At 43.6% G+C, this 27,680-nt stretch overlaps 1 protein-coding gene across 8 annotated transcripts in view; it reads left to right on the forward strand.

Annotated features, from left to right (window-relative positions):
- The window catches only part of C11H10orf90 (chromosome 11 C10orf90 homolog), a 244,148-nt gene that overhangs the window by 127,148 nt on the left and 89,320 nt on the right, over positions 1 to 27,680 (forward strand). Inside the window, exons 1-2 of one of the 8 annotated variants that reach the window (XM_017944431.3) lie at positions 23,820 to 23,888; positions 25,731 to 25,867. The exons of 4 other annotated variants lie outside the window; for them this stretch is intronic. Coding sequence is in view for 2 of the 4 variants with exons in the window: in XM_017944429.3 (XP_017799918.2) it covers positions 23,690 to 23,888 (199 nt within the window). In the remaining 2 variants the exon portion in view is untranslated. 3 more of the 8 variants (XM_017944430.3, XM_017944429.3, XM_021943838.2) reach the window with 3 other exon arrangements.

The following is a 27,680-nucleotide window of genomic DNA, read 5'->3' on the forward strand; positions in this document are numbered from 1 at the left end:
CCAGCAGGGGTAGTGGCCCATGAGCGCCTTGTGGAGGGGAGGATGGGCCAAGTCCTAGAGGTGGATGATTGACAGGCTGGGGATGGGAAACCACCTCCCATGGAATGCTGGGCTTGGTAGGACCCAAAGAGTGCAGCAGATTGTTTTCCTGTGATATTTACAGTCGTGGTCTATGAGCATGCAGTTTCACATCTGTAAGGACAAACGTATGTCAAAGAAGTCACCAACTGGGGCCCCAGGGCTAGGTCCATCTCAAAAAGTCTTTGGCCCCAAGGAGTTTCTGTCGTTTACTTTGAGTTAGTTGACAATATTAAAGAATTGTAATATTTCACATAAAAATTCAAGCATAGAGTTTTTCTTTAAAAACGAGAAGATCTGGCAACACCAGACCTGTGCTTTCGTCAGCTGAATTGAGAGTCACCCACCCCTGGAGCACGGGGCTCGCCAGCTTGCCCCAGTCCCACCCAGCCTCCTTCCACTTCACCTGAAATGTCACCGTGACCCTGATATGTGGCTTAGGTGTGGTGATAGCTTTGAGGCTGGAGTCAGTAGCTCACCGAGGCCTTCGGGGAGGTCACATTGATACCAGCCTTCTGAGTGTCCTTTACTGCTTTTGAGAAAGCATTTTCTTGAAAGTAATGGCACTGCTAATGAAAATTGATCTTTCTTTCCAACAGTTGATTTTCCAGAGAACAAACACAGGAAACTCTTAAGCATATGTGCTAATGGTAGAAAGCACAGGCATGGGGAAATGGAATGTGACCATCAGAGGCAAAAGCATATTAGCTGTTTGTCTCCACCATGAGCCGTTGGCCTGGTCTCAGGGAATGGGGTGACCTGCAGCTTCCATGGTACTGATTGGTGATCGGAAGTTCTGATGCTCCATGTTAGCCTGTGCCTATGTTGCCATAGCCCTCATCACCTTGAATTATAGAAAAATTGTCCTGAATTACCTAACCCTCCTTTCCAAATGTCAACCCCTTGAGTGCCTAATATATCCCACACTTACTGTGTGCTTAATTAAGATGTGCCAGACATAATGCTAAGCACTTTATCTGAATTAACTTCGTTGCATCCTCTCAATAACGTTTTGAGGCAGGAATGTTTCTCATCCCCGTTTTTCAAATGAAAGAACAGAGGTGCACAGACGGTTGATGATTGACGGGCAAGCAGAGCTGGCAGGCTTGAATATTTACAAATTTGTTGAACTGCGTCTAAAGCAGCATGGCACTTGAGTGATTTCATTTTATTACAGCCTCTTTATGAAACTATATATATACTATACTATAAAGTAATATATTTATGCATTTGTATTGCTATATGGAATTCACACAAAACACATATAAGTAATTTATGGGTGATTTAAGGAAATTTCAAGGGAAATTAGAGACCAATTGGTTGTTCACTTTCTTCTCTGAGACTCTTAACAAAACCAACAACACGCATTTGACAATTTTTAAAATTTCAAAATGTGTTTCATTTGTAACTAAACAAAACACCAGTGAACAGAATATACACATATATAAACATATCTTGAGGCACATGTGGCATTGAATCCTATAAGTGAAATAGATGGGTCACAAGGTATGTACATTGTACATTTCAGTCGATACTGCCAAGTTTTCCTCTCCTAAATGTTCTACCAGTCTACATTTCAGCCAATAGTTTGGGAAGAACCCACCTTCCCACAACCTGATGCTGGATTTTTATAGGGGCGCGTGTGTGTATTTGCCACACTAAGGAAAAGACAGAGCGTCTCCTTGTTCCTTTTTTAATTGGGGTAAAATTCATATAATGCAAAATTAACTATTTTAAAGTGAACAGTTAAGTGGTATTTAGTGCATTCTCAATGCTATGCAACAAACACTTGTATCTAGTTCCCAAACCTTTTCTTAAAAACATTATTTCATTATTTATTTATTTATTTTTTGAGACAGAGTCTCGCTCTGTCACCCAGGCTGGAGTGCAGTGGCACGATCTTGGCTCACTGCAACTTCCACCTCCCATGTTTAAGCAATTCTCCTGCCTCAGCATCCCAAGTAACTGGGATTACAGGCGCCTGCTACTACACCCAGCTAATTTTTGTATTTTTAGTAGAGATGGGGTTTCACCATGTTGGCCAGGCTGGACTCGAACTCTTAACCTCAAGTGATGCACCTGCCTCGGCCTCCCAAAGTGCTGGGATTACAGATGTGAGCCACTGCACCCGGCCTAGTTCCCAAACCTCATACTCATTAAGCAGTCATTCCCTATTCCCCAGTCCCTATTTCCCCCAGTACTTATAAACTGCTAATCTGCTTTCCATCTCTGTAAATTTACCTAATCTGGACATTTCATATAAAGCAAATCGTACATGATATGATCTTCCGTGTCTGGTTTCTTTCATGTGGCATAATGTTTTCAAGGTTCACCCATGTGTCACGGCTTCATGCCTTTTGTTGGAATGATGTTCCATTGAATGTATGTACAACAATTTATCCATTTATTTGTTGATGGACATTTGGGTTGATTCCACTTTTTGGCTATTGTAAGCAGTGCTGATATGAACATTTTGTGAAAGTATGTACCCCTGTTTTCAATTATTTGGGGTTTGTATGCACGATCATATGGTCATATGGTAATTCTTTGTTTCCTTGTTAGGGAACTGCCACAGCAGCTGCAGCATTTTACATTCCCACTGGCAGAAGATGAGACTTTCCATTGCTCTACATCCTCACCAACACTTGTTATTTTCTGTTTTGTTTTAATTATAGCCATTTTAGTGGGTTTGATGTGGTATCTCATTACAGTTTTGATTTGCATTCTCTAATGACTAATAATGTGAAGCATGTCTACATGTGCTTGTTGGCCATTCATATATCTGTTTTGGGGAATGTCTGTTCTTTGCCCACATTTAAATTGGATTGCTTGTCTTTTGTTGTTGAGTTGTAAGAATTCTTTTTTTTTTTTTTTTTTTTGAGATGGAGTCTCGCTTTGTCGCCCAGGCTGGAGTGCAGTGGCCGGATCTCAGCTCACTGCAAGCTCCGCCTCCCGGGTTCACGCCATTCTCCTGCCTCAGCCTCCCGAGTAGCTGGGACTACAGGTGCTCGCCACCTCGCCCGGCTAGTTTTTTGTATTTTTTAGTAGAGACGGGGTTTCACCGTGTTCGCCAGGATGGTCTCGATATCCTGACCTTGTGATTCGCCCGTCTCGGCCTCCCAAAGTGCTAGGATTACAGGCGTGAGCCACCGCGCCCGGCCGAGTTGTAAGAATTCTTGATGTGTTCTGGATATCAAACCTTTATTTGATATATGATTGGCAAATATTTTCTCCCATTCTGTTGATTATCTTTTCACTTTCTTGATCATGCCCTTTGATGTACATTGCTATTTTAACTTACTTTCTTTAAATATTATTTTAAATTTTATTTACCCAATTGCTAAAGAGCTCTAGCATCTTTTTAGTATATATTATCCCATTGTATTTATTTTCCAGTAACATCCATGTTCAAATCATTTACTCACTTTTCTAAAGTGTTTTCTTCTAATACAATCACAGGAGTTACTTTTATAGCCAGAATATTACTGTTTTCTTCCAGTCTGTTAGGCATCTTATAATTTTTTGTGTAATAACATTGTCATATAAAAATTACTTGTTATAGTCCAGCTCTTCATCTTTCATGGCTTCCAGATATTTTGTCTTCTTTAATAAGACTTCCAATAGTATCAAAATATCTTTCTATTATTTTTGAAAATTTCACTTTTTTATGCTTATACCTTAAAGGCATTTTAAATTTAGTTTGGTGTATGGCTTTAAATATGGACCATAACATTATCCCCAAACAGATTACGAATATTATACACAAATATTCCTTTTGATTTAAAATATTCCTTTCATAAACTAAATTCCCAAATATGCATGGATGTCTTACTCTGTTTTCCTCCATGGATCTATCCATCTCTTCCTGTGCTGAGACCACACTGTTTTACTTAATACTGCCATAGTGTAGGTTTTGATATGCAGTATGTAAGTATTTCTCTCTCATTGTATGTTCTCACTAATTATCTTGGTGGTGGTGGTGGTTGTTGTTGTTGTTGTTGTTGTTGTTCTTCTTCTTCTTCTTCTTCTTCTTCTTTCTTCTTCTTCTTTCTTCTTTCTTCTTTCGAGACAAGGTCTCACTCTGTCACCCTGTCTCCCAGGTTGGAGTGCAGTGGCATGATCTCAGCCTCCCAGCCTCAAGTGATTCTTCCACCTTAGCTTCCCGAGTAGCTGGGACTGTAGACACGTGGCACTATGCTTAACTGACTTTTTAACTTTTTGTAGAAATGGGATCTCACTATGTTGCCCAGGCTGGTCTCAAACTCCTGGGCTCAAGTGATCCTTCTGTCTTGGCCTCCCAAAGTGCTGGGATTAGAGGCACGAGCCACTGCACCACTAGCCTTTGGTTATTCTTATGAATTATCTCTTCCACTTCAATTTATAAATCAAATTATCAAGTTTTTGATTAAATATGGAATTTTATAAATTAACTTGGGCAGGTATGACTTTACAGTTTTTACTTTTTCATCTAGAAACATATTAAGCCTTCCCATTCATTAAGTTCTCCTTTTATTTCCTCCAGTACAATTTTATGATACTTTCAATATAGTTCTTGCAGATTTCATGTTCGATGTCTTCCTGCAGGCCTTATAATTTTGTTGCCGTTGTTAATTGTTTCTCCTGATATTTTCTAATTGATTATTGCTGCTCTTTATGGAAGTTATTTATTCTTGGAGGCTGCTTTGACTCTGGCTAAACTATTCAACACTCCTAGTAGTTGTAATTGCTTTTCAGTTTAAACCCTTGGATTTACAGGTAGATAATTGCATCGCCTGAAATAGTGATCTTCCATTCCAGCTTCCTGCCTCTTTCTTTGCAATCTTTCTGTGTTAGCAGCACCCGCAGTGAGCCTGGGAATGCTTGTCTGTTCCTAGCATCTGAAGTTTTATTATTTAGCATTTCATGGTTCATTACAATAAATTTCATTGTTTACATGAAATTAAAAAAATCACAAGTCATGCAACGTATTTGATAACTATTTGCCGGAAAAAGTTAATTTACAAACTTTTCCAAATATGTTAGTCTTAGAAGTTTTCCCATTTTATAGAAATCACAAAATAGGTATTATATTTCTTTTGCTTTATTAAAGTTTTTTCCCCCAGGTTTTAGAACTTGATCATCTCATTTATATCATATTTATGGAATGAATTTATTGCTATAGTAGTTTGGCTGAAGGTCTGTGTGAATAGAAGAATCACTAAAATGCATTTATTCATATGGCCTCATTTTAACTAGCATGGTATGTGGCAGTAGCTTCTTTGATATGAAAGCTTCACTCCTGCGGTGAAACACTGCTGCAGAGACTCCCATTAACAATCAAGAATCCTTTCACACACATCCTCCCCCCGTGCGTTTAGTTTTATAAACACAGTGACCTTGTTTGCAGTATAAATTCACCTTCACCTGTCTGTAATAATTTTAGCCTCTCTCTGCTGTGGAACAGAACCCTAGCATGGATTCCACTCACAGCCGATTTGCTTTTCCTGCTAAATGCGCTAATTCAAATGGGTTCCTGCGCATTCCAAAAGTGAAAAATTCCTTCTGAAGTGCCCTGGTCTGCCACTGGGGTGGAAAGGTCCCCGCCTGCTGTCTTGCTCTGAGCTGGGACTGCGGGGACTGTGGGGGCTGCCTCCAGGCTCTTTCTCCCCATGGCCCTGCAGCTGGGGATGTTTAATCAACTTCAAAGCTAATTTTGTTCCAAGCCCAGCTTTCTGCAGCAGAAATCTCTTGCCCATCAGCCAAGGACCAGTTCCTGGCTCCAGCTCAGCTGGCATGCCTCACTTCAACATATTAAATATTTCATCGTGCCTTGGCGTTGGGGTTTCCCTGGCCTGGTTAGCAATTAGCTGTGCTTTTAGCTACTTTTGGAGGAAACCCCTCAGGATCAGGTGATGGGAGCTATATTTAGAATAAGCAGAAGTAGAGTGGCATAGGGTTAAGCATGGGATTCCAAGGCATCCAACTTGGGTTTGAATTCTAGCTCCTTCATGTTGGAGCTGCAGGATGTCGCACAAGTTACTCACTCCTCTGAGCCACATATTCCCTCTGTGTTAAATATGGTTAATCAAACATGGATTTGCTGGAGGAGTTATAGGAGAAGGGGAAAGGATACACCTATTAACAATGCATGGCAAGTGGTAAACCTTTGTGTTAGTTTCATAGGACTGCCATAGCAAAAGTACCATGCACTTGGTGGCTTAAGCAACAGGCATTTATTGATGCACAGTTCTGGAGGATAGGAGTCTGAGATCAAGATGTTCGTCCCTTCTGAGGGCCATGCAGAAGAATCTGTTCCATGTCTCTCTCCTAGTTTCTTGTGGTTTGCTGACAATCCTTGGTGACTGGTAAAAGCATCATTGATCTGGTTTGGCTGTGTCCCCACCCAAATCTCATCTTGAATTGTAGCTCCCATGATCCCTACATGTAGTGAGAGGTAATTGAATCATGAGATGGGTCTTTCCCATGCTGTTCTCATGATAGTTAGTAAGTCTCATGAGATCTGATGGTTTTGTAAAAGAGAGTTCCCCTGAACACACTCTCTTGCCTGCCGCCATGTGGATGTGCCTTTCTCCCTTTTTGCCTTCCACCATGATTGTGAGGCCTCCCCAGCCATGTGGAACTGTAAGTCCATTAAACCTCTTTCCTTTGTAGATTACCCAGTCTTGGGTATGTCTTTATGAGCAGTGTGAGAACTAATACAATCACCCCAATCCCTGCCTTTGTTTTTACGTGGCTTTCTTCCAGTGTATGTCTGTTTCTAAATGTTCCCTTTTCTGTACAATAGTCAGATTGGGTTAGGGCCACTCTAACGACCTCATTTTAACTTGATTATCCCTGTAACAATCGTCTTTCCAATAAGATCATATTCTGAGGTACTGGGGGCTAGGATTTCAACAGAGGAATTTTGAGGGGACACAATTCAACCCGTAACAGCATTCAATAAATATTATCAACTAAAAATTTCCAGTAGTAAGTTGAAACCTGGAAATTACCTTCAGATGAAACAGCAGTGTCTCTCCTGGGCTGTAGAATTTCTTGGGATCCAGAGAACTCTTTAGACAGGAAAGAGTATATTTCTGTCAAGCTGAGCTATAAGAGAACTTAAAAAAGTGGTGAGAAATCCAAGAATCCTAATCTTGGAGGAAAACAACCTTCGAAGCTCAGACCCGAGGCTTTTGCACTGGTCAAAGACCCAAGCGGGAAAGAGAGGCCTCCCCGGGTGGCTCTTTACTTTGGTAGCTGCAGGCAGTAGCTGTCTATTAAAGATGTTCCGTTTTCAGAAGATTCAGGTAACCAGCAGGAGTTTTGGGGGGCTAGGTTGCTAGGCAATAGCTTTCTCATTTTCTAGGAAGGCCATAAACTGTCTCATTCCACCTGTTCAAACATCTCTTTTTAGGTAAAGGCTACATTTAGAGAACTGAGGATAATTTAAAGCTTCTTTTTGCAGGAGGAAGGGGAATTTATATGTGTCATCCGTCACATAAACCCTCCTGTTGGAAATGACATGGTAGCCATTTCCTTTGTTGCTTCTGGGCTATTTTTCTTATTGAATCGTGTAAGGGCATCAGGGTGATTTGACTGCTGGGCCTTAGCAGGAGAAGGGGAAGTTAAGGATCTGTGGACTGCAAAGTTTATGTGTGATATCAAGCCTGGCTCCTTTTTTACTTTCAAATTTCAAGTGCTAGTGATAAAAAAGCAATTACCTGTTATCTTTTGTTGGAAAAGAAGATAAGCACCAAACCCACTCACGGTCCTCTTTATTTTTACTTTCCCGTGTTTGTTTAATCTCAGGTGTTCCTATTGCAGGTTCCTCAGAGTTGGCAGGGTGGCGGTTGACTTACCCAATCCAGCCCTCGGAAGCTTCATGTTTTAGGGGAAGCACAAAGTCCACATGTTCGAGCAGCCGCGAGCCTCCTTGCCTGGCCAGGTCTCCCTCTGTGAGGTTTTCAGGGCTGCCTTTGAATGGGAGACATTTTTACCAGACTCGGGAGGGCCCCAAATGAATTCAAGAACAATTTTGTCTGTAGAAAGACAAACGCAGCTTTCCTCACTGGCTCGTGGAGGACAGTCTTGGTGTGGAGAGCACCAAAGCTAAAGCCTTCCCTTTCCTTGATGCCAGTGAAGCTTGGTGGGACAGCTTGGGTCTGGAGTCAGGCAGTCTGGGTCGAATTCCCCGTCTCTCAGCTGGTTGCTTAGCTGCTCTGACTCTGTGCTTCTCTTTCTTTAAAATGGGGATCTTTCCACCAAGGAACTAGGCAATCGTGAGGCCTGGGATGATCCATCTGAGGTCCTTACACAGATAGTAGGCAGTCAGGAAAGAAAAGTAGTCTTGCCGTTTCCTGAAATCGTGGACAGCGCCAAGCCCCAGCTAATTGCTGAGGAGGCAGTGTGGGGAGAGTCATCTGTGTTTTACTATGACGGGGAGATGTCTCCTTACCCTCCTCTGTGACCCACTGCCACCATCCTGATGGGCTCTTCCCCCAAGTTCAAAGGAGTATCGAAAGCCCATATCCACGGGGGACGCCTTGCATCCAACGGCAGAGCTGATTGTCCCAGTCTGAGGAGGCCCACTGTTCCCATGCAGTGCACCGTAGCCACAGAGGACCCCTGGGAGACCCCGTTTCTTCCACACCGGTGGAATAAAACTTTGGTGCACATCTAGATTCTGCTCCACCTGCCCCGTAATGATGGACTCTCTGCACTGATGTCAGACGGTTCTTGGAGAAGAGAAACCCTGAGCGGGGATTCCAGTGTTCACTCCTAGCGTGGCCTGAGCTGTAAGTGCAAGGGCAGCTCTGCTTCACAGGGGGTTTTATGGCTCATTGTTATCCATGCTGTGCTCTCTAATGAGAGTGTTCAGAAAGGAAAAACCCAGCTGGCTAAGGCGGAGGAGAGAGCTTTGCTGTCACCTGTGGAAGAAATGGCCATTTTTCTCCACATTTATTTCCACTGGGGAGATCTAAGAAATTTTTAGAAAATGAAAAAAATTACAATTTTGTGTGAATCTCTCTCTCTCTCTAAATGTACACGCACACACACGTATATATATATGTGTGTGTGTGTGTATGTATGTGTGTATATATGTATATATATGTATTTATCAGAATCCGTGCTACCAGGAGTTTACACTGTGAATACTTCCCTCACAATCTCACAATATATTCAAGGATCTGTTTTAAAATGTCCTGGGGTGATAATATGTGGCTGTTTCACGAGTGTGGTCTCGGATGCTCTGAGCAAACCACCTTGGTCTCAGCTCCTGAAGGCGTGAGGTGGGAAGTGGCCCACTGCTGCCAGGAGGAGGGCGCTAATGGAGTGAGTGTGACCTCCGTGGAGGCCACCACCAGACACAAATGCAGGTGCAGAGCTCGCAGGTCCGTCGAAAGGCAGCGCCATCTTCCCACTCTGCGGAAGCAAGAGATTCCAAAGCCACCACTTGTTCCCCATTTCTTCAGTTTGCTGAGGCTGTAGGGAAAGCAGAAGAAACAGGCAAACCCAGAGTCCATTTCCAGATTTCTGACATACTGCGTAGAGAAATGAAGGTGGCACAGACCCAGTGGTGATATCATCTTCTCTTCCTTTGGAAATGGAAGAAGGATGTGGCAGAGCTTTTTCTGTAGACATCGTGGAAGTGGTGGATGTGCTTCTTGGATCTTGCTCAATGACACCAATGATACTCCCATGAAAGGAGAGACCAGGTCACCCAAACAGTGCAGAAGCCTCTTTTGGGAAAAAAATCTTTCAGACAGATCCTAAGGACTAAGAGAATTGGAGAGAAAGATGTCCACTTACAACTCTAAGAGCAGAGGCACCATGAAAAATGGCAGGCATTGACACCAGAGAATCTGAAAGGGCAGGGAAGAGATGACCAGAAATTCTTAAGTGGCAAATCCAGAGAAGTCGTTTGGACACAGGGCATAGGAGTTCTGAGGCCCACATTGGAAGCACAGAGTACGAGCAGCCAAGGAACCTGAGTTCGGCACAAGCAGGTACGCTCTGCAGCCTCACTGTTGGAGGTGGGTTCTGCACCCTGGCTGTGTAATGCAGAGGGTTCTCAAGGGAAGCTGAACTCGTCAGGGCAAGATGAAATCCTCAGCCTGAGGGCACATGCAGGGCTGGCAGTTCCAAGGGAGCACAAAAGGACAGGGAAGAGCAGATTCCTCCCTCTCATAATGGATCTTCACATCTCCTCCTCCCTCTTCTCTATGTGTACAGCAGTTTTGGAGGCTTTGTTCTAATGTGGCCCCATCTCACACAGGGTTCCTGGTCTCAATGGCAAGGTGCCACCTGAACACTCTGGATTGGGTCCACTCCTGAAGATCCAGCATTTGTAATTCAGCCCAGTTCAGCAAACATTTAATTAGCTCTCATACCTACTGGCAGCTGCCACTTCTTAGCTTCTGCAATGTGCCAGGCACTTGTGCTAAGAGCTTTTCATGCATTAAATAATTCCCTAAAGTGAGTGTGACATGTATTCTCATTTCACAGACAGGACACAGGCTCTGAGGGGTTAACTTGACTGAAATCAAACCTGGCCTCGGGTCCTTTTACCGTCTGAGCTCACATATCCTTGTTATTTCCCCATGTCCAGAATTAGGCAATGAGGACTCAAAGGTGGGGGCTCCTGTCCCCAAGAGGGCTACAGCCCATCCAGGGGAATGACCATGCAATCACCCAATTGCTACAATACAATGTGCCCTGAAAACAGGACTGGTTTGTTTTGTCCAGGGACAAAAAGTTCTGAAACAATTTGAGCTGGTTTTTGAATAAGACACATTTCCTTGAGTTTAAATGGACTGGACTGACTTCTGTATTCAAGGAACTTAGGAATGCTATCACCTTGATCTTAAGTTTTCAGGGCTAAAATATGTATGATATGGCTGGGAAGAGATTCAAGCACAAGCATATTATCTATGAAGCCAAGAGAGAAGCCCACACATATACTATTGAAAGTCCCACTGGCTTGATGTGAGGCTTAATAATGCAGTAGCAAGCTTTTATTTTATTTTAGAGTTTTGAAAACACTTGTTTTGTGCTCGCTCTTTATATGAGTCCAAACCTTACTTATCAGGGGTTCATTTGAGAGTGATGCCACTTTGATCAAGCTCCGTAAAACCCACAGGCCAAAGCTCAGAGACCATGAGGGAGCTGTCTTCTCTGAGGTTTCTGGGGCCAAGAAACAGGGTAGGGAATGGGAGAAAGATGCAGTTGTGATGCCAGCCACTGGAATCAGGGCCTCAGACCCCAGCCTCTGTGGCCTCTTAGAGGGTCACATTTACCATGAGGAGACAGTTTACACTCTGAACATTTGAGAACACCCAAGAGGATCATCATAAAGTTACTCATTATCCACCGATAGAGCCATAGGTCAAGTTAGGGACATGGCAGGCTGAGATGCAATGAGATGGAAGAAAACCAGACAGCCCTGGCAGGCTGGCGGCATATCTGTAAAAGGCGGAGGTCCATCCTAACTCCAGAGCTAAGTTGTATATGACTGGGGAGTTCATTGCCCTGGATGTAGGGGGCAACTGCCTGAATTTATACGTTATACACAGCTACCCAGAAACTAGCCAAATGTGTACGATTTCCAACCCAGTGAGGGTAGTTAAATATTCGGTAACTCCATTTTATATTGGGTTGGTTGTCTTTTTATTATTAAATTGTAGGGGTTCATTATATATTCCGGATATCTGTCCTTTGTCAGAAATATGGTTTGCAAATATTTTATCCCAGTCTGTGGCTTCCCTTTTTATTTTCTTAACAGCTTCTCCTTATGAGTAGAAGTTTTAAACTCTAATGCAGTCTAATTTACCTTCTTTTTCTTTTATAGTTGTTACTTTCTGGGTGCAAGAAAACTTTGCCTCCTCCTAGTTTACAAAGATATCCTGCTCTATTTTCTTCTAAAAGCCTTATAGTTTTAATGTTAGAGCTAGGTCTGTGATTTGTTCAAGTTAATTTTTGTGAATCATTTGAGGTAAGAGTTGAGGTATATTATTTTTCAGTGGAATATCCAGTTGTTCCAGCACCATTCCTGGGATAAACTCTACTTGGTCAGGATAAATATACCTTGTTTATACATTGTTGGATTTTATTTCTGATCTTTTGTTAAGGCTTTTTGTGTCTTTGTCAGGGTTTCTCATCCTCAGAAATGTTGACACTTTGGGCCTGGCAATCCTTTGTCATGGGGCTGTCCCATGCATCCCCTGGGGTTTTGCAGCACCCCTGATTGCTTTAACATCTACCCACCAATGCCAGCTGCACTCTCCCACCAAGGGTGACAACCATAAATGTCTCCAGACATAGCCAAATGTACCCTGGGCAGCAAAATCAACCCCAGCTGAGAGCTGTTGGTCTATGTTCATGAGACATATTTGATCTGTAATTTTCTTTTTTCTTTTCTTTTCTTATTTTTATTTATTATTACTATTATTATTATTATTATTATTATTTTGAGATGGAGTCTCGCTCTTTTGCCCAGGCTGGAGTGCAGTGATGTGATCTCAGCTTGGATCCTGCCTCCCGGGTTCAAGATATTCTCCTATCTCAGCCTCCCGAGTAGCTGGGATTACAGGCGCCCGCCACCACGCCCAACTAATTTTTGTATTTTTAGTAGAGACGGGGTTTCACCATGTTGGCCAGGCTGGTCTTGAACTCCTGGCCTCAAATGATCCACCTGCGTCAGCCTCCCAAAGTGCTGGGATTACAGGCGTGAGCCACCGTGCCCGGCCTGATCAGTAATTTTCATTCTTCCTTCCTCCCTCTCTCTGTTTTGCTTTTTTGGTTTTGTTTTTTGGTAATCTCTTTATCAGGTTTTGCAGTTTGGCTTTTGCTAGCCTCCTTTATTTTCTTATGTTTTATAGGGTTGGAATGTCTTCTTCCTGAAATGTTTGATAGAGTTCATTTTTCCCACATGTGCCTGCAGACTGCCTTGGCTAGGTTTGGTTTCTTCCTTCTCATTCTATCTCATTCTATCCCTTTCATTTTCTTGTCTCCAGTGAAGCTACCTGGACCTGGCATGTTCTTTATGAGAAGATTTTTGATAATGGGTCAATTCTTTAATAGATATAGGGGTCTTCATACTTTCTGTTTCATATTGTATTATTTTGGTAAGGTATTTTTTTCAAGCAATTTGTTTATTTTTTTCTAAGTTGAATTTATTCACATGAAAGTTATTCATAATATTCTCTTATTATCCTTTTCATGTCTATAGTCTCTGCAGTAATAATGTCTCTCTTATTCCTGACAATAGAAATTTCTGTGTGTTTTAAATTTTTTTCTAGACTGATTTGTGTGTTTTTTTTAGAACTGCCTTTTAACTTTGTTAAGTTTTTCTATCATTTCTGTTTTATTGCTTATTTTCTGCTTCCACTCTTATTTTGGTTTGCTTTTTCTCATCCATGTTAATGTGCACACCTATAGTTTATTCATTTTCACTGCTAGATAGTTGAATATTTCACTGTTTATAAATTCTCTTGTCAAAGAACATTTTTTGTTGTTTTCAGGAGCTTTTTTTGACACCATTAAAAATCGATGCAATAAACAGTCTTATATATCCCAGTGCAAATGTACAAGAGGTTTTAAAATGTACATACTATATTTCATTTAGTTTAAGATGCATTTTTTTACATTTTAATATCTCTGAGACCAGAATATGTATTAAATTTAATGACATCTTAGAGTATAATTAGCAGCTTTTTATTCCTTGATGATACATTTTTAAATGGCACATCTTATAATCAATGAAGTGTTAGATTTTGATGAAATATTGTGAATAAGAGCAGAATTGCTAGGTGTTAGGTATTTGCATCTTTCTGTTGATGAGGTTGCTCTTCATAGTGATCATATTAGTTGTGCTCGCTGATCATATGTGGGAGCCTCTGTTGTCTGACATCCTCACCAGTATTTAATACCACTGATTTTTTGCCAATCTGGGTAGATGCGAAATGGTCTCTTATTGTCATTTTATTTTGCCTTTCTCTCTTTACTAATGAGGTGGAATATCTCTTCAGTTGCTTGGGGAAAATATGATTCTACTGAGAAGTGCCTATTTTGTCTTTGTCTATTTTTCCATTGGGTTGCTGGTCTTTCTCAAATTAATTTATGGGCGTTTTAAAATTAGTTTTAAATCACCATAATAACCCTTTGTCTATTATATGGGTTACAAATATCTTCTTCTAAATTGTGGCTCACCTCCTCTCTTTATGGAATCTTTTGACGATCAGCAATTATTACATTAAAAATAATTGAAATTATCAAACTTTTATTTAATAGTGTTTGTCTTTGGGAATATTCTAAAGATATCCTTTCCTATTCAGGATCATGAAAATATTAACTATTTTATCTTTAAAGAATGTTTTAAAGTTTTACCTTTTACATTTCAGTTTTTAGATTATCTGGAGTTGATTTGTAGGTATGGTAAGGAAAAGATGTCTAATTTTGGTTTTTAAAATAGTGGTAGCTAATTGTCCCAGCATCATTTCTTGTAGTTTGTAAAGTGTTGTGTTTATTGTGTATATCCACTGACGGATAGTCTCACCTCATTATTTTTCACATCCATATATGTGAGCGTCTCTTTTTGGGTTCCTTATTCTTTCTTTTCCACTAGCCCATTTTTGTTTATTTCTGTAGCAATGACCTACCTTTCTTCTCGCCTTCATAATAAGTTTTGATATCTGATACGGCAGATCCCTGGCTACATCTACCTTTATAGATCTACTTCTCTCCAAATGGCAGTCATTGATACTGCTGTCTACTCAGATTTGACATATCCTCTCCCCTTTACACACACAAAGAGGCTGCTGTTGTCTGGCGCACAGAGAACCCTGCAGTGAGCTGAGAATCAGCATTGCAGGCTGTGGGAATGTCCTCTAAGAAGGACCTGAGAGTCCAGCCTCAGGTCCAGATGGGATCAGGGTTGTTGAGCCCATTTTGCAGATGAGGAAACCAAGAGGAGGTAAGTGACTCGCTTGGCTCCCACTGCTGGCCTGTGATGGAGCTGGCCTTGAGCACGGTTCGGCTGAGCGTTGCCACTGCAGACTTGTTGACCTCTAAGTAGAACAGTGTCATGATCTCAGGACCTCATTTACTCAAATGAGTTTCACCACCACGCTTCAGAAGCATTCTTTAGCCTAGGCTAGCAGTTTTCCTGTTAATCAGTCTCATGTTCAGCCCCACCCAGCCCTGTTGGACCAGTTTTTCAAGCATCAAGAGGTTCATTCCTTGCTCTTTCTTGCCACACACTCTTCTCATTTATTTCTTTTACACTTAAAAAATTATTTTTATGCTTGCAAAACTCCCCAAGATTAGTAAGTATATTTATTGGTACGTATGATCTCTCTCTTTGTCTAGATATCTGGAAATGCTAAATCTGGTGTTTGCTCCTTTTTTTTCCGTTCCTGAGACCTGGTGGACCCGCAGTCTATGGCTTCTCAAGCACCTCTTCTTCCCCATCTCTCTCTACAAGCAGAAAGGAAGGAAAGGCCACACTGGGGCCTGGCAGGAGAGCTGTAATTACTGAAGCTAATGCTTTGTCTCTCTGTAAAGTTCAAGTTCATTAGTGAAACTTCCTTTATCTTGTCTTCCTAGTTTCTGGTTTCTGATGAGCTGGTACTTATTTTGCAATCAACAGTAAAAATGTTAAATTGTAATAGTAACTAGCATCGTTAACTTTTTAAAGAAAGTTAACTACATGTAAGCTCCGTGAGGGCAGAGTCTTTTCTGGCTGTTTTGCTCATTGCTGTGACTTTGATGCCTAGACCAATGCCTGGCCCGTGGTCAATGCTATATAAATATTTGCTGGATAAATAAAAACTAAATTGTATTACATGCTTCCTACATGCCAGGCAGTGTGCTAAAGGCTTTCTATGTGTCTTCTTTCTTAGCTCTCATAATCTGATGAAATAGACATCACAATCCCTGCTTTGCAGATGGGGAAGCTGAGGTCTAGAGAAGTCAGGTGACTTCTAAGTCACAGATTTTATAAGTGACCAAACTAGATTCAAACCCATGTCTGTGGGACTCCAAAGAACATTCTCTTAGCCCCCATGTCAGAAATGACAGAAATGTCTCTGACATTAAAGGTACATAGATACGAGATGCTGCCTTACGGAGTCTGAGAATCATCACTGCTTCTTTCACTCATTGGCAGGGGTAGGGAGGCGTCACTAAGCATCTTTTCCCCAGAAATCCTAAGAAAAGACAAACAACCCAGTTATAAAATGAGCAAAGGATCTGGAAAGACATTTTTCCAAAGAAGAAATGTAAATGGCCAATAAGCACGTGAAAAGATGCTCCATATCATTAGCCATTAGGGAAATGGAGATCAAAACCATAATGAGATACCACTTCACACCCACTAGATTGGCCATAATCCAAAAGACGGACAATAACAACGGTGAGGAAGGCTGGGGAAAAGTGAAACCCTCATACATCGCTAGTGGGAATGTAAAATGGTACATTTTGGGAAACAGTTTGGCAGTTCCTCAAATTTAAACGTGGTGTGATCATACGACCCAGCAATTCCACTCCTAGGTATATATGAGAATAGAACACATATATCCACTCAAAAGCTTGTGCATGAATTTTCGCAATAGTAGTATTATGACCCCAAAGTGGGAACAACGCAAATGTCCATCAGCTGTTGAAGAGATGCAACATATGTGGTCCACCTATGCCCTGGAATATTATTCAGCGTTAAGAAGCAAGGATGTCTTGATACGTGTTACAGCATAGATGAAACTTGAAAGCGTTAAGATAAGCAGAAGAAGCCAGAAATAAAAGGCCACATATTATATGATGCAATTTATAGGATATATCCAGAATGGATAAATCCAGAGAGAGACAGTAGATGAGTGGTTGCCAGGTGCTGGGGTGAAGGGATCATGAGGAGTGCTACTAACAGGTATGGGAATTCTTTTGGGGATGATGAAAATGTTCTGGAATTAGGTGATGGTTGCACAACTTGGTGAATATACAAAAACCACTGAATTGTGTACTTTAAAAGGGTAAACTGTATGGTATGTAAATTATATCTCAATAAAGCTGTTATTAAAAAAATTAGTCTGCTGAGCGCCGTGACTCACACCTGTAATCCCAGCACTTTGGGAGGCCGAGGCGGGCAGATCACGAGGTCAGGAGATCGAGACCATCCTGGCTAACATGGTGAAACCCCGTCTCTACTAAAAATACAAAAAATTAGCCGGGCGTGGTGGCAGGTGCCTGTAGTCCCAGCTACTTGGGAGGCTGAGGCAGGAGAATGGCGTGAACCTGGGAGGCAGAGCTTGCAGTGAGCCGAGATTGTGCCACTCCTACCTGGGCGACAGAGCAAGACTCTGTCTCAAAAAAAAAAAAAAAAAAAAAAGAAAAGTCAATTGCAGAGAGAGGAGAGATCATCTCAGCCCAGCAGGAAGGGCTGTGGTTAGGAGAGAATGAGACTAAAAGTCAGAGACCTGGGGCCTCTCTTAGACTTGACTGAGGGAGCCTGACTCTGCAACTTCTTAGCTGGGGCCTCTCTGGAGAGCCCTGCCCCTCTTTGCCTCTGCTGCTTCTTTATTTATTTATTTATTTATTTATTTTTGGTTGTGGCAGGTGTGGACAAGCTATTTAGGCAGCTTTGGATTCTTAGGTGCCTACCCATTTAAGAGGACAGTTTCCCTGATCTTGCCTGAATTGAAGGTCTGCTATACAGCAGGGAATAACACAGGGAGTGCAGGGCTCCTCGCTCCATTAAACAGCAACAGCAAAAACAAAGAGCCAAAGAACTCGAAACAAAACCCACCCCTGGGAGAAGAACAGCCTTGTTCTAATTGTCTAGCGGTGCTGATAAGCCATTGGAGAGTTCTGTAGCGAGGCCACTTTGGTTTTCTAAGTGGGGACACAGGATAATGGCAGTGGTGTGAGCATCTTGAGCCTGGGTTTTTCCTTTGATGCTGGGCTCTCGGACCGGGTCCAGTGACAGTGGCTCTCTAGACCCCTGGTGTGCAGTGTGTGGCTAATGGCTCTTATAATGAGAGATTTATGACTTGGGCTTTCAGATGCTGCCCCAACCTCATTTGTCCAGCTCACAGCGGAGCCTGTAATCATTTCTGCGGGCTCCAGCTCCGGGCTCCAGACATTCTGCTCTGGCCAATTCAGCCGGACAGATGAGAAACAAGAAGCCCCACAGTCCCACAAACAAGAGTCACGTTGCTGCTGGGGAAGGAGAGGAAACCCATCCCGACATCTTAGGAAAATATTTTTGTGTCTTGTTTACATAATGAATCTGTCTGTTAATGAAAGAACCTGAGCTGACAAGTTCTTTGGTCTCACTGAAGTGTGTGGCTTTGCAGTGGGCTGAAGGCACCTCCAGGTCCTCTTTTGCAGGAAGTTTCAAAGACGTCCCCTTTTTCTTCCTGGTGGGTTGCTTGTTCACCAGTCCTGAACTAAAAGCAAATAATTCATCCTTGCTCATCCTACAGAAAGTCGCCTGGCTAATGAGTCTGGTAATTGGGACCCTGTTGTAGCATGGATCTTTCTTAGGGGGAAGCTGGGGTGGCGGTTGGGGTGGCAGTTGGGGGTGGTGTCTCTTTCTGGCCACTGTTGTCCACAGAAGCATCCCAATTTTCTGCCACCCACCTGCAAGGGCAGAAACGGTCTCCTCTGAAATCAAACCACACTGTGACTTTCAATACTATGTAATAACGATTCTTGTTCAGTGAGCTTGACAAAGGAGGGAGTACATAGTGATGAAAATGATGGCATTTTCCACTTAATGAGAGAAGCAAGCTAATGGAGACTGCCTCCCTCTCACATGCACTGTCTCTTAATGGCCCCCAGCTCTTGTAGGAGAAGCCCTCATGGCAGAGCTAGATGGCACCCTAGGGGTCATACAGGTCCGTGCACTCCTTGCCTTGCAGAAGAGGAAGCTGAGTCCAGAGGAGAGGCTGACATGGCTGAGTGGCCAGGTGGGATCTGGAGCCTAGTGTCCTTGCTGTCTGGACTCTTCTCAGCATATCATGCTGTGTCCTACTAAGGCTCCCCAAATGGGGACTAACTTGTCATCTTTCAACTTCTCCGAGTGCATTCTTGGTGCCTAAGCCCTGACTCTCTGCTTAGGTGAGGCTGTGCATTTCCTGGTCTTCCCAACAGAATTCCTGTCCCTGCTACCCAGGTCTCAGTTCTCCCTGACCTGGGCTGCCTCCCAGCTCTGGAATCTTTCTGAGAGGAGAGTGCCTCCTCTTCCTGTCACATTGATGTCCACATTGAAGGTGTTTGAGTTACACAACAGAGACCACCTGTGTCTAACTGCTTATGTCCATCAAGGTCTGAAAACAAGACCCTCATTCTTATATCCTGCTCCCTCTGCTCATGTGGTCATGAAGGGAGGAAGGAATGTTTTTAAAGATGGTTTTAAGATTACTACCAAATTTATCTATCCATCGATCTATCTCCTTGCCACCGCCACCTACCGCTCAAAACAAGAACTAGTTTGTGCTAAGAAAATATTATAGAATAAGATCAAGAACTATAGAATGAAAGGCAAAATACAATTCTTAAGAAGGAATTGAAATCAGGGACTTGGATACACGTTTGTACAACCATGTTCATTGCAGCATTATTTGCAATAGCTAAGTGGCGACTAGTGTCCACTGACAGATGTAGGGATATGGACATTGTAGGATATACATTCAATAGCATATCATTTATCCTTAAAAAGGAAGGAAATTCTGACACATGCTACAACACGGATGAACCTTGAAGACATGCTAAGTGAAATAAGCCACACAAAGGCAAATACTGTATGATTGCATTTGTATAAGGTTCCTAGAGTAGGCAAATTTGTAGGAATAGACAGTAGAACAGTGGTTGTTAAGGGCTGGGGGAACGTGGGAAGGGGGAGTTGGTGTTTAATGGGGAGAGAGTTTCCATTTTGCAGGTTAAAGAGTTCTGGAGATGGATGATGGTAACTCTTGCATGTTAGGAAAGTACTTAATACCACTGCACACTTAGAAATAATGAACATGGTACATTTTATGTGTATTTTACCACGAGTATCAAAACACGAGACAACTCATGAGAGAAAAGAAAATGGTCAGATCCACATTGCATGGAAAAATATCTCTTTATGTGTGTCATCTCCCCATTAGACTGTGAGTTCTTCCAAGGCAGGGATTCCTGTGTTCTCTGCATCGTTGCTATCTCAGCACCCAACTCAGGCCCTCAAACATGCTATTTTGTCCGTAAATGTTTGCGGCTCTGAGATACTGGCTTGATCACATCGATGTGGTACCCATGAGCGGGGTGCTTTCACGTGCATTATTGTATTTGGTTGTCATCATCATCCTTGAGGCTGGTGCTCCTGCTCTGTCACCAGGAGATACCCACACTCCAGCCACAGGGAAAGCGAAGCTGGAACACCCCACCCTGGCTGCCAAGGGCCAGAGGACCGTGCTTCACACTCCACGGGTCTCAGATTCAGCTAGAGCCCAAGTGACTACAAAATTCAGCAGAATAGGATTTTACAATGTCTTCATTATAACCCGTAATTTTCTGAGAGAGATGAAAATTATGTGTAAAACTGTGGCTAATAACACATTGTTTTTTGAGGGCCCGTTCTGTGACAGCACTGTGCTGAGCCCATGAAAACTTTTATTTGCCTCATTTAATGATTCCCAGCCCAACAAAGCCTATGCCAGCCTCTCTCTTACAGAAGAACAAACAGAGGCAAGGAGGTTACATGGCTCATACAAGGTTAGACAGCATTAAAATGTGGTGGCACCAAGCGTCAACCTGGACCAGGCGTCAAAACTCAAGCAGCTCTACTTTTGCCTTCTCCTAATCATGTACAGTGATTATTCATATTGCAAACTCGCAGCTTTAGTCTTACGGGAGGGGTGACACCTAGTAAGAGACATAAATGGAGCTCAACTTCCTCATCTGTAAAATGAGTAGTCATAGTGCCCTCCCCACAAGGTCATTTCTTTTTTTTTTTTTTTTTTGAGACGGAGTCTCACTCTGTCGCCCAGACTGGAGTGCAGTGGCCGGATCTCAGCTCACTGCAAGCTCCGCCTCCCGGGTTTACGCTATTCTCCTGCCTCAGCCTCCCGAGTAGCTGGGACTACAGGCGCCAGCCACCTCGCCCGGCTAGTTTTTTGTATTTTTTAGTAGAGACGGGGTTTCACCGTGTTAGCCAGGATGGTCTCGAGCTCCTGACCTCGTGATCCGCCCGTCTCGGCCTCCCAAAGTGCTAGGATTACAGGCTTGAGCCACCGCGCCCGGCCGTCATTTCTTCCATTAAAGGAGATAACACCTGACCAGTGTTTAGCAGGTGTGTGGCTCACGATAAATGTGCAATGCGTTTTAGCCATTATGATGTGACAGAGACCCTGACCAGACGCAGGGGGCTTGGGATTATCCAGTGAAATTTCCATTTGTCTTGTTTTTGTGAAATGGCTTACAAAGCCACTGTGCATTTATATAATGACCCAGGCTTTATCCCAGGAAATAAAAACTGCTCACCTTATAAAATGGTGTATTTCATTGGAAAGGTAATAAGTTATGCAATTTCTCACATTTCCCCTTTACTTCGGCAGTGGGGAACTCACCCTGTCGTTGTGATTCGTCTGTGCCAGTGCTGTCTCTCTTTTTCTTTTTGTTTGTTTTTGAAATGGAGTTTTGCTCTTGTTGCCCAGGCCGGAGTGCAATGGCATGATCTTGGCTCACCGCAAACTCCGCCTCCCGGGTTCAAGCAATTCTCCTGTCTCAGCCTCCCAAGTAGCTGGGATTACAGGCATGCGTCACCATGCCTGACTAATTTTGTACTTTTAGTAGAAATGGGGTTTCTCCATGTTGGTCAGGCTGGTCTTGAACTTCTGGCCTTAGGTGATCTGCCCACCTTGGCCTCCACAAAGTGCTGGGATTATAGGCGTGAGCCACCGCACCCAGCTGCCAGTGCCATCTTTAGCCCAGGTTTTTGAGTTTGATTCAGTGACTTCTCCAGCTCATTATGTGCTTTTTTTTTTTTTCTTTTTTAAAAAAAATCAGTTTGTTTTACTGTTTTTAAACTGCATTATTAACTATAAGCTACCTCAAATTTGGTTGGGTATAAATTATAAAACAATGCTCATTATAATTTAGTGTCAGATATTTCATTAGATTGAAAACCAATCATTCTTATAAGAGCTTGCATGGTAAATTTTTATATTGCTCAATTTTCTATATAAACCGTTTGTAAAAAAAATTGGTAACAAGTAGACTAATCACCAGTGTGATGTTATCTGGATATATTTTAATACTAAGAAAACTTTTAAATAACTCTCATGCAAACTTGTTTTACTCGTCAAAGAAGCCTCAGATGTAAACATCAAAGAGATGATTGCTGCTAACAAGAAATGTCACAAGGTGGGCTTGTATGCTCCCTCCCATGGTTGCCCTGTAAACATTCCGGTGACTTCATCACACATAGAGCTTTGAGGTTCTTTGGCCGAGGCTGGAAGGTGGAAGGCTGACTCATTCTGAGCCTAGTTACAGAGGTAAACTGTGGCCATTTTTTTCTTTCATTTAGCCAAATGCATCCTTGTCATTAAAAGACCTTTGAGACTGAGTAAAATGGCTTTGAAACCTCAGTAGAATATGCTCAAACTGTCTGGAGAAGGTACGTTCTAATTCTTTCCCACAGATATAACCCTTATTAAAATATAAAGTAATCTGTTCATTCTGTCCACACTGAGTGTCTTCTGGGCCCAGTACTGTGTGAGGCCCCAGGGGAAAGGAGATGAACCAAGTATCTCTAAAGACCTGGGCTAACTTGGGGAGATACTCAGGAACAGATCATTACACAACAGCATGAAAAGGATGCACGGTAGCGCCTGTCGGGGGTGCTGGTGTGGGCTGGCTGAATAGTGTTCTGAAAAGGTTATGTTCCAGGTCTAACCCCTGATACCTGTGAATGTGACCTTATTGGGATAAGGGCCATTTGGATAAGGACCTTGGCAGACGTCATGGAGTTAAGATGAGGTCACGCTGGAGTAGGGTGGGCCTTACATCCAATGACTGGTGTCTTTATAAAGGAGAGAGTTTTGGACGCACAACCAGGGAAGATGGCCATGTACAGGTGGAGGCAGAGATTAGAGAGGGGCTGTCCCAAGCCAAGGGACACAGAGGATGCCAGCGACCATGGGACACTGGGAAGGGCAAGGAAGGGTCCTCCCCTAGGGCCTTCAGAGGGAACACAGTCCTGACACCTGGATTTCTGGCCTCCAGAACTGGGAGGCAGTAAATCCCTGTTGTATCCAGCTGTTCCCTTTGCAGTCACTTTTCACGGAAGTCCTGGGGACGAATGCAGGCTCCAGTCCAGCTTGGGGGCCATGTGGGGTAGCGGCGGATCGGGACGTCCTTCTAAGAGAAGCGATCTTGAGCCATGTCACCGGTGAGGAGTTAGGAGTTAGCCCAGTGGGGGAAAAGGTGAAGGCAGCACTCTCGGTCATCAAGCCAGCCACCTGTGGGAAGCAGACTGGGTTTAAGGATTTCTAACCTGAGCTCCTTGAACTCCCAGGGTCCCTCTACATGTGTGCTTCGATTTTGTACCTTTTCTTGGGGAGAAACATGTCCCTTGCATTTGAGTTTTCGAAGGACCATGTGGCCTTCACAGTCACACACTGGCAATGTCAAGAAGGTTTGGCAGGACCAGCTGGGAGATAAGGCTGGTGGGGTCACCAGCTTGATTGTGACCTTGCTGACACCAGCAGGGCAGGGAGGTGAACTGATGCAATGGAACACAGCCTTTCTCTCAGGAGCAAACGGCCTTGGCCTTGGCTTTCAGTTGGATGTTGGAGGTGAGGAGGAGGGTGTGGAGTGGGCGCCTCTGTTTCCAGTGAGGACAGTGGGAGGGTGAGGAGGATGTTGCCTCAGATGAAGTCAGGCCTTTGGTTTTTGCTCGGCCACTGGCCAAGGCGATGACATAGGAGGAAGAAGGGACGGAGAACCATGAAGGGGCCTGGTTGGTTTCCTTTTGCAAAAGCTGTTTGAGGCGACTTGGAGGCAGCTGGCTCTGAGGCGGTGCTCACGGAGGGGATCTGGCCTCTCCTTAGCTGGATTGGTCCCTCAGGTTTGCGAAGAGGGCACAAAGGCAGGACAGAGGAATGTCAACGAGAGAACCCCCAAAAGAAAGTAAGATACAGTAGCCAAGAGGAAAAAGACGAGACGAGAAGTCGAAGACAGGAAGACTTCCCGGAGAAACTGGGTAGTCACTAGCATGGAATCACACCGAGATGATTAGCTGAATTTAAAGCTGAAAAGTGGTTCTCTCAGAGAAACATCTGTTTTAAAATATTAACAAGGAGTATTGTTAAAAGGATGGTGAAAATTCAGAATAAACCTTGACTTCCATAAGACTAGAAATAGGAGAAGGCAGGTAAAAACCCAAGAAGTAAGAATTTGAGTGTCCCTTCCCTGCCTCTGACGCTAATGATGTAGGTAGGAGAGTAAGTGTGATTATTAAACAGACTGAAGGCCTCTGGGCATTTGCCATTTGCACATTTCTTGGGTGGATCAATTCACGAGGCAATATGTGATGGTGCTTGTCTGCTACTTTTGTAGAGACAAGCCAAGCAGTATTGGGCAACAGATTGGAATTGGACATAATTTTTAACCATATTCTATGATTCACCCAATATTCTACTTGCTATTCTGCAAATAAGCTAGATTTTTCTGCTTTTATACTTTATCTTAAGCCATTCCTGCCTTTCCGTTTGACTGTGGCTTGGGCTGTGCCACGATCCCTCTCCACTCCGTTCACCCGTGTCTAAACCCAACCCTATCTGACAAGGCCATGTCAAGTGTCTCCTCCCTCCCACCAACTTTTCCTGGTTCCCTCTGCTGGAAGGGCTCTGTCTGTGGCTTATTAAGGCCAGGGATAGCAAAGCCGTGACTTTCTCTTAGAGTTGCTGGAAAAAGAGAGCATACCTTTATCTCTCAGCTCAGGGCCCCACACGCCCTGAACACTGCCTAAATTCCTGCTCAGTGGAATTCCGTTGCTGAAACTTACACCACCCTCCAGGCAGGAAACCGGGATTCTCAAGTGCTTGACTCAGGGCCTTGTGGTATGTTCATTCATGGTGGTTGTAGCCTCTGGGAAGGTGCTCAAAGCGGGGAATGGTTTTGGATGTGTGGTTCAGGCTGATGGAGATAGCAGCGGATGCAATCCTTCCAATCATCTTAGGAGAGAAGAGCTCTTGGCACCTACTAGTGAACACACACATTCCCTGGGTACAGAGGGCCCGCGTCCTGGGTAGCAAACACAAGTGAGTCATAAACCAGCAATAACTTTGGGGGGCTAATTGGGCTGGTTTTTAATTACTTTCAAAATAAAAGCATGCTGGCTCTCATGACTTTTTTTTTTTTTTCTATGACAGTTTTGTTTGAAGTGAAACCATTGATGAAAAGCCTCATTGAGATTCCCATGCCCACAGACTAGGTGTGATTTTTCTAAAAGTCATGGAGTGGTTTTCGAATCACAGCATTATGATTCTCTTCTGGGGCTTCAGACTCACCATCTGTAAAAGATGTCTTAAGTTGTCTTAGATCAACAAGCACTCCTGGATGTGGGCTGTGCCAAATGTCCGGGAATGCTTGCTAAAGCATAGGGCTGAACCTCCTCAAAACTCCTCATTTGCTAGGTCTGCAGGGCAGTAGGTGAGACACAAGAATGTGAATTTCTAACAAGTGCCCCCATCGTGTGGATGCTGCTGGTCTGGGGACCACATTTTGGGAGCCCTCGCTGTTGAGCAGCAATACAGGGAGGACCCTGTCTCGGGTAAGGTTTCTGAGGGGCAGAGCCTGAGGGCAGTGGGGTTGGGCTGTTCTTCAGGATAAGAACCACAGAAGAGTGAGGGAAACCTGATAAGGAAGGGGGAAGAGCCAAACAAGGATGTCAGGTGAAGTCAGGCCTTTGGTTTTTGCTCTGGAGCATAAAAGGCAGAGCTGTCCTGACCTTTGTACTCCTTTTTTCTTTTCTTTTTTTTTTTGAGAGGGAGTGTCACTCTGTTGCCAGGCTGGAGTGCAATGACATGATCTCAGCTCACTGCAACCTCCACCTCATGGGTTCAAGCAATCCTCCTGCTTCAGCCTCCCGAGTTGCTGGGACTACTGGTGTGCACCATCACGCCCAGCTAATTTTTGTGGTAGAGATGGGATTTCACCATGTTGGCCAGGAGGGTCTCAATCTCTTGACCTTATGATCCACCTGCCTCAGCCTCCCAAAGTGCTGGGATTACAGGAGTGAGCCATCTGCGCCTGGCCCCAACCTTTGTATTCCTAAGAGTCATCCTGGGCTGTGCTTCAACATGGAGGGTCATTCTCAGAGCGAAGCTATGAGCCATTGTCAGTCACTCTCCCAACAGCTGAGGTATGTGGCAGTTCCCCAGCAAAGGGCAGGACTCAGACAGTCTCCACCGCATATTCTAATTTCACAAATGGGGCATGGGAATCAATGAAGTTTAGTTAGAGACAAAGCCCTGTTTGGAGTGTATGCTGCTGTGTTCAGGGCCTGTACACCCTCTACCCGTTTCTTTAACCAGGGCACTTTCTTGATGCGGTTACAACTTTACTATTTTTTCAGATGTCTACACACACTTTTTAAATGTTGCAGTCATGTGGTTCATAGGCTTTTTCCTTCTTTTGATAAACATAGCATTGTAAGCACTTTCTCATGTTGCTATATAGACTTTATATTCATTATTTTAAAGGCCCTACATTACATCCAATACATCTGCCTCCATCTCCCCAACTAGTCTGTAGTGGGCAGAATAATGTCCCCCCTCCCACAAAGATGTTCATGTCTTAATCCCTGAAACTTATAAATATGTTACCTTGGCCAAAGGTACTTGGCAAATGAGATTTAGTTAATAACCTGGAGACGGGGAGGATAGCCTGGAATTTCCAGGTGGGCTCAATCTAATCCAAGGGTCCTTACAAGAGGGAGGAAGAAGGGTCAGAGTCAGATAAGGAGATGTGATATTGGAGGCAGAAGTTCGAGCGATGCAGGGCTGTGAGCCAAGGAATGCAGGTAGCCTCTACAAGCTGAAAAAGGCAAGGAAAAGAATCCTGCCCCAGAGCTTTCAGAAAGGAACCTAGCCCTGCCACCACCTTGATTTTAGCCCAGTGAGGCCAGGTTGGACTTCTGACCTCTAGAACTGGAGAATACCACATTGGTGTTGTGTAGGCCCTGAATTTGTGGTCAATTGTCATAGCAACCGCAGGCAGCTCGTGCTCAGCCTTTGTGTATCTGATCATGGCAGTTCCTCCGCCTCCCTGCTGGAGACAAGGCATCTCCCCAAAGCTAGTGTTTGCTGTATGTTGTTATGTTCTGAACGTTGCACTAAGGGTAGTTATGTCATTTAATTGCTTATAGTAACCCTCTGAAGCAGATACCCTTATTGTCTTCATCTCATGGTGAGGAACCAAAGGATGCTGAGTAACTTGTTCAATGCCACACTAGTAACCAGATCTGGGATTCAGGTGCTGGGACTCTGTGGTGTGATTCTAGCGACTTCCTGACCACTGATGCCACAGTGATAGCGACCAGTTGGGTCTTGGGGAGGGCTGCCTTGATCCTGCTCATTGCCAAT

This window comes from Papio anubis, chromosome 11 (assembly GCF_008728515.1).
Source record: "Papio anubis isolate 15944 chromosome 11, Panubis1.0, whole genome shotgun sequence".
Lineage (NCBI taxonomy): Eukaryota > Metazoa > Chordata > Mammalia > Primates > Cercopithecidae > Papio > Papio anubis.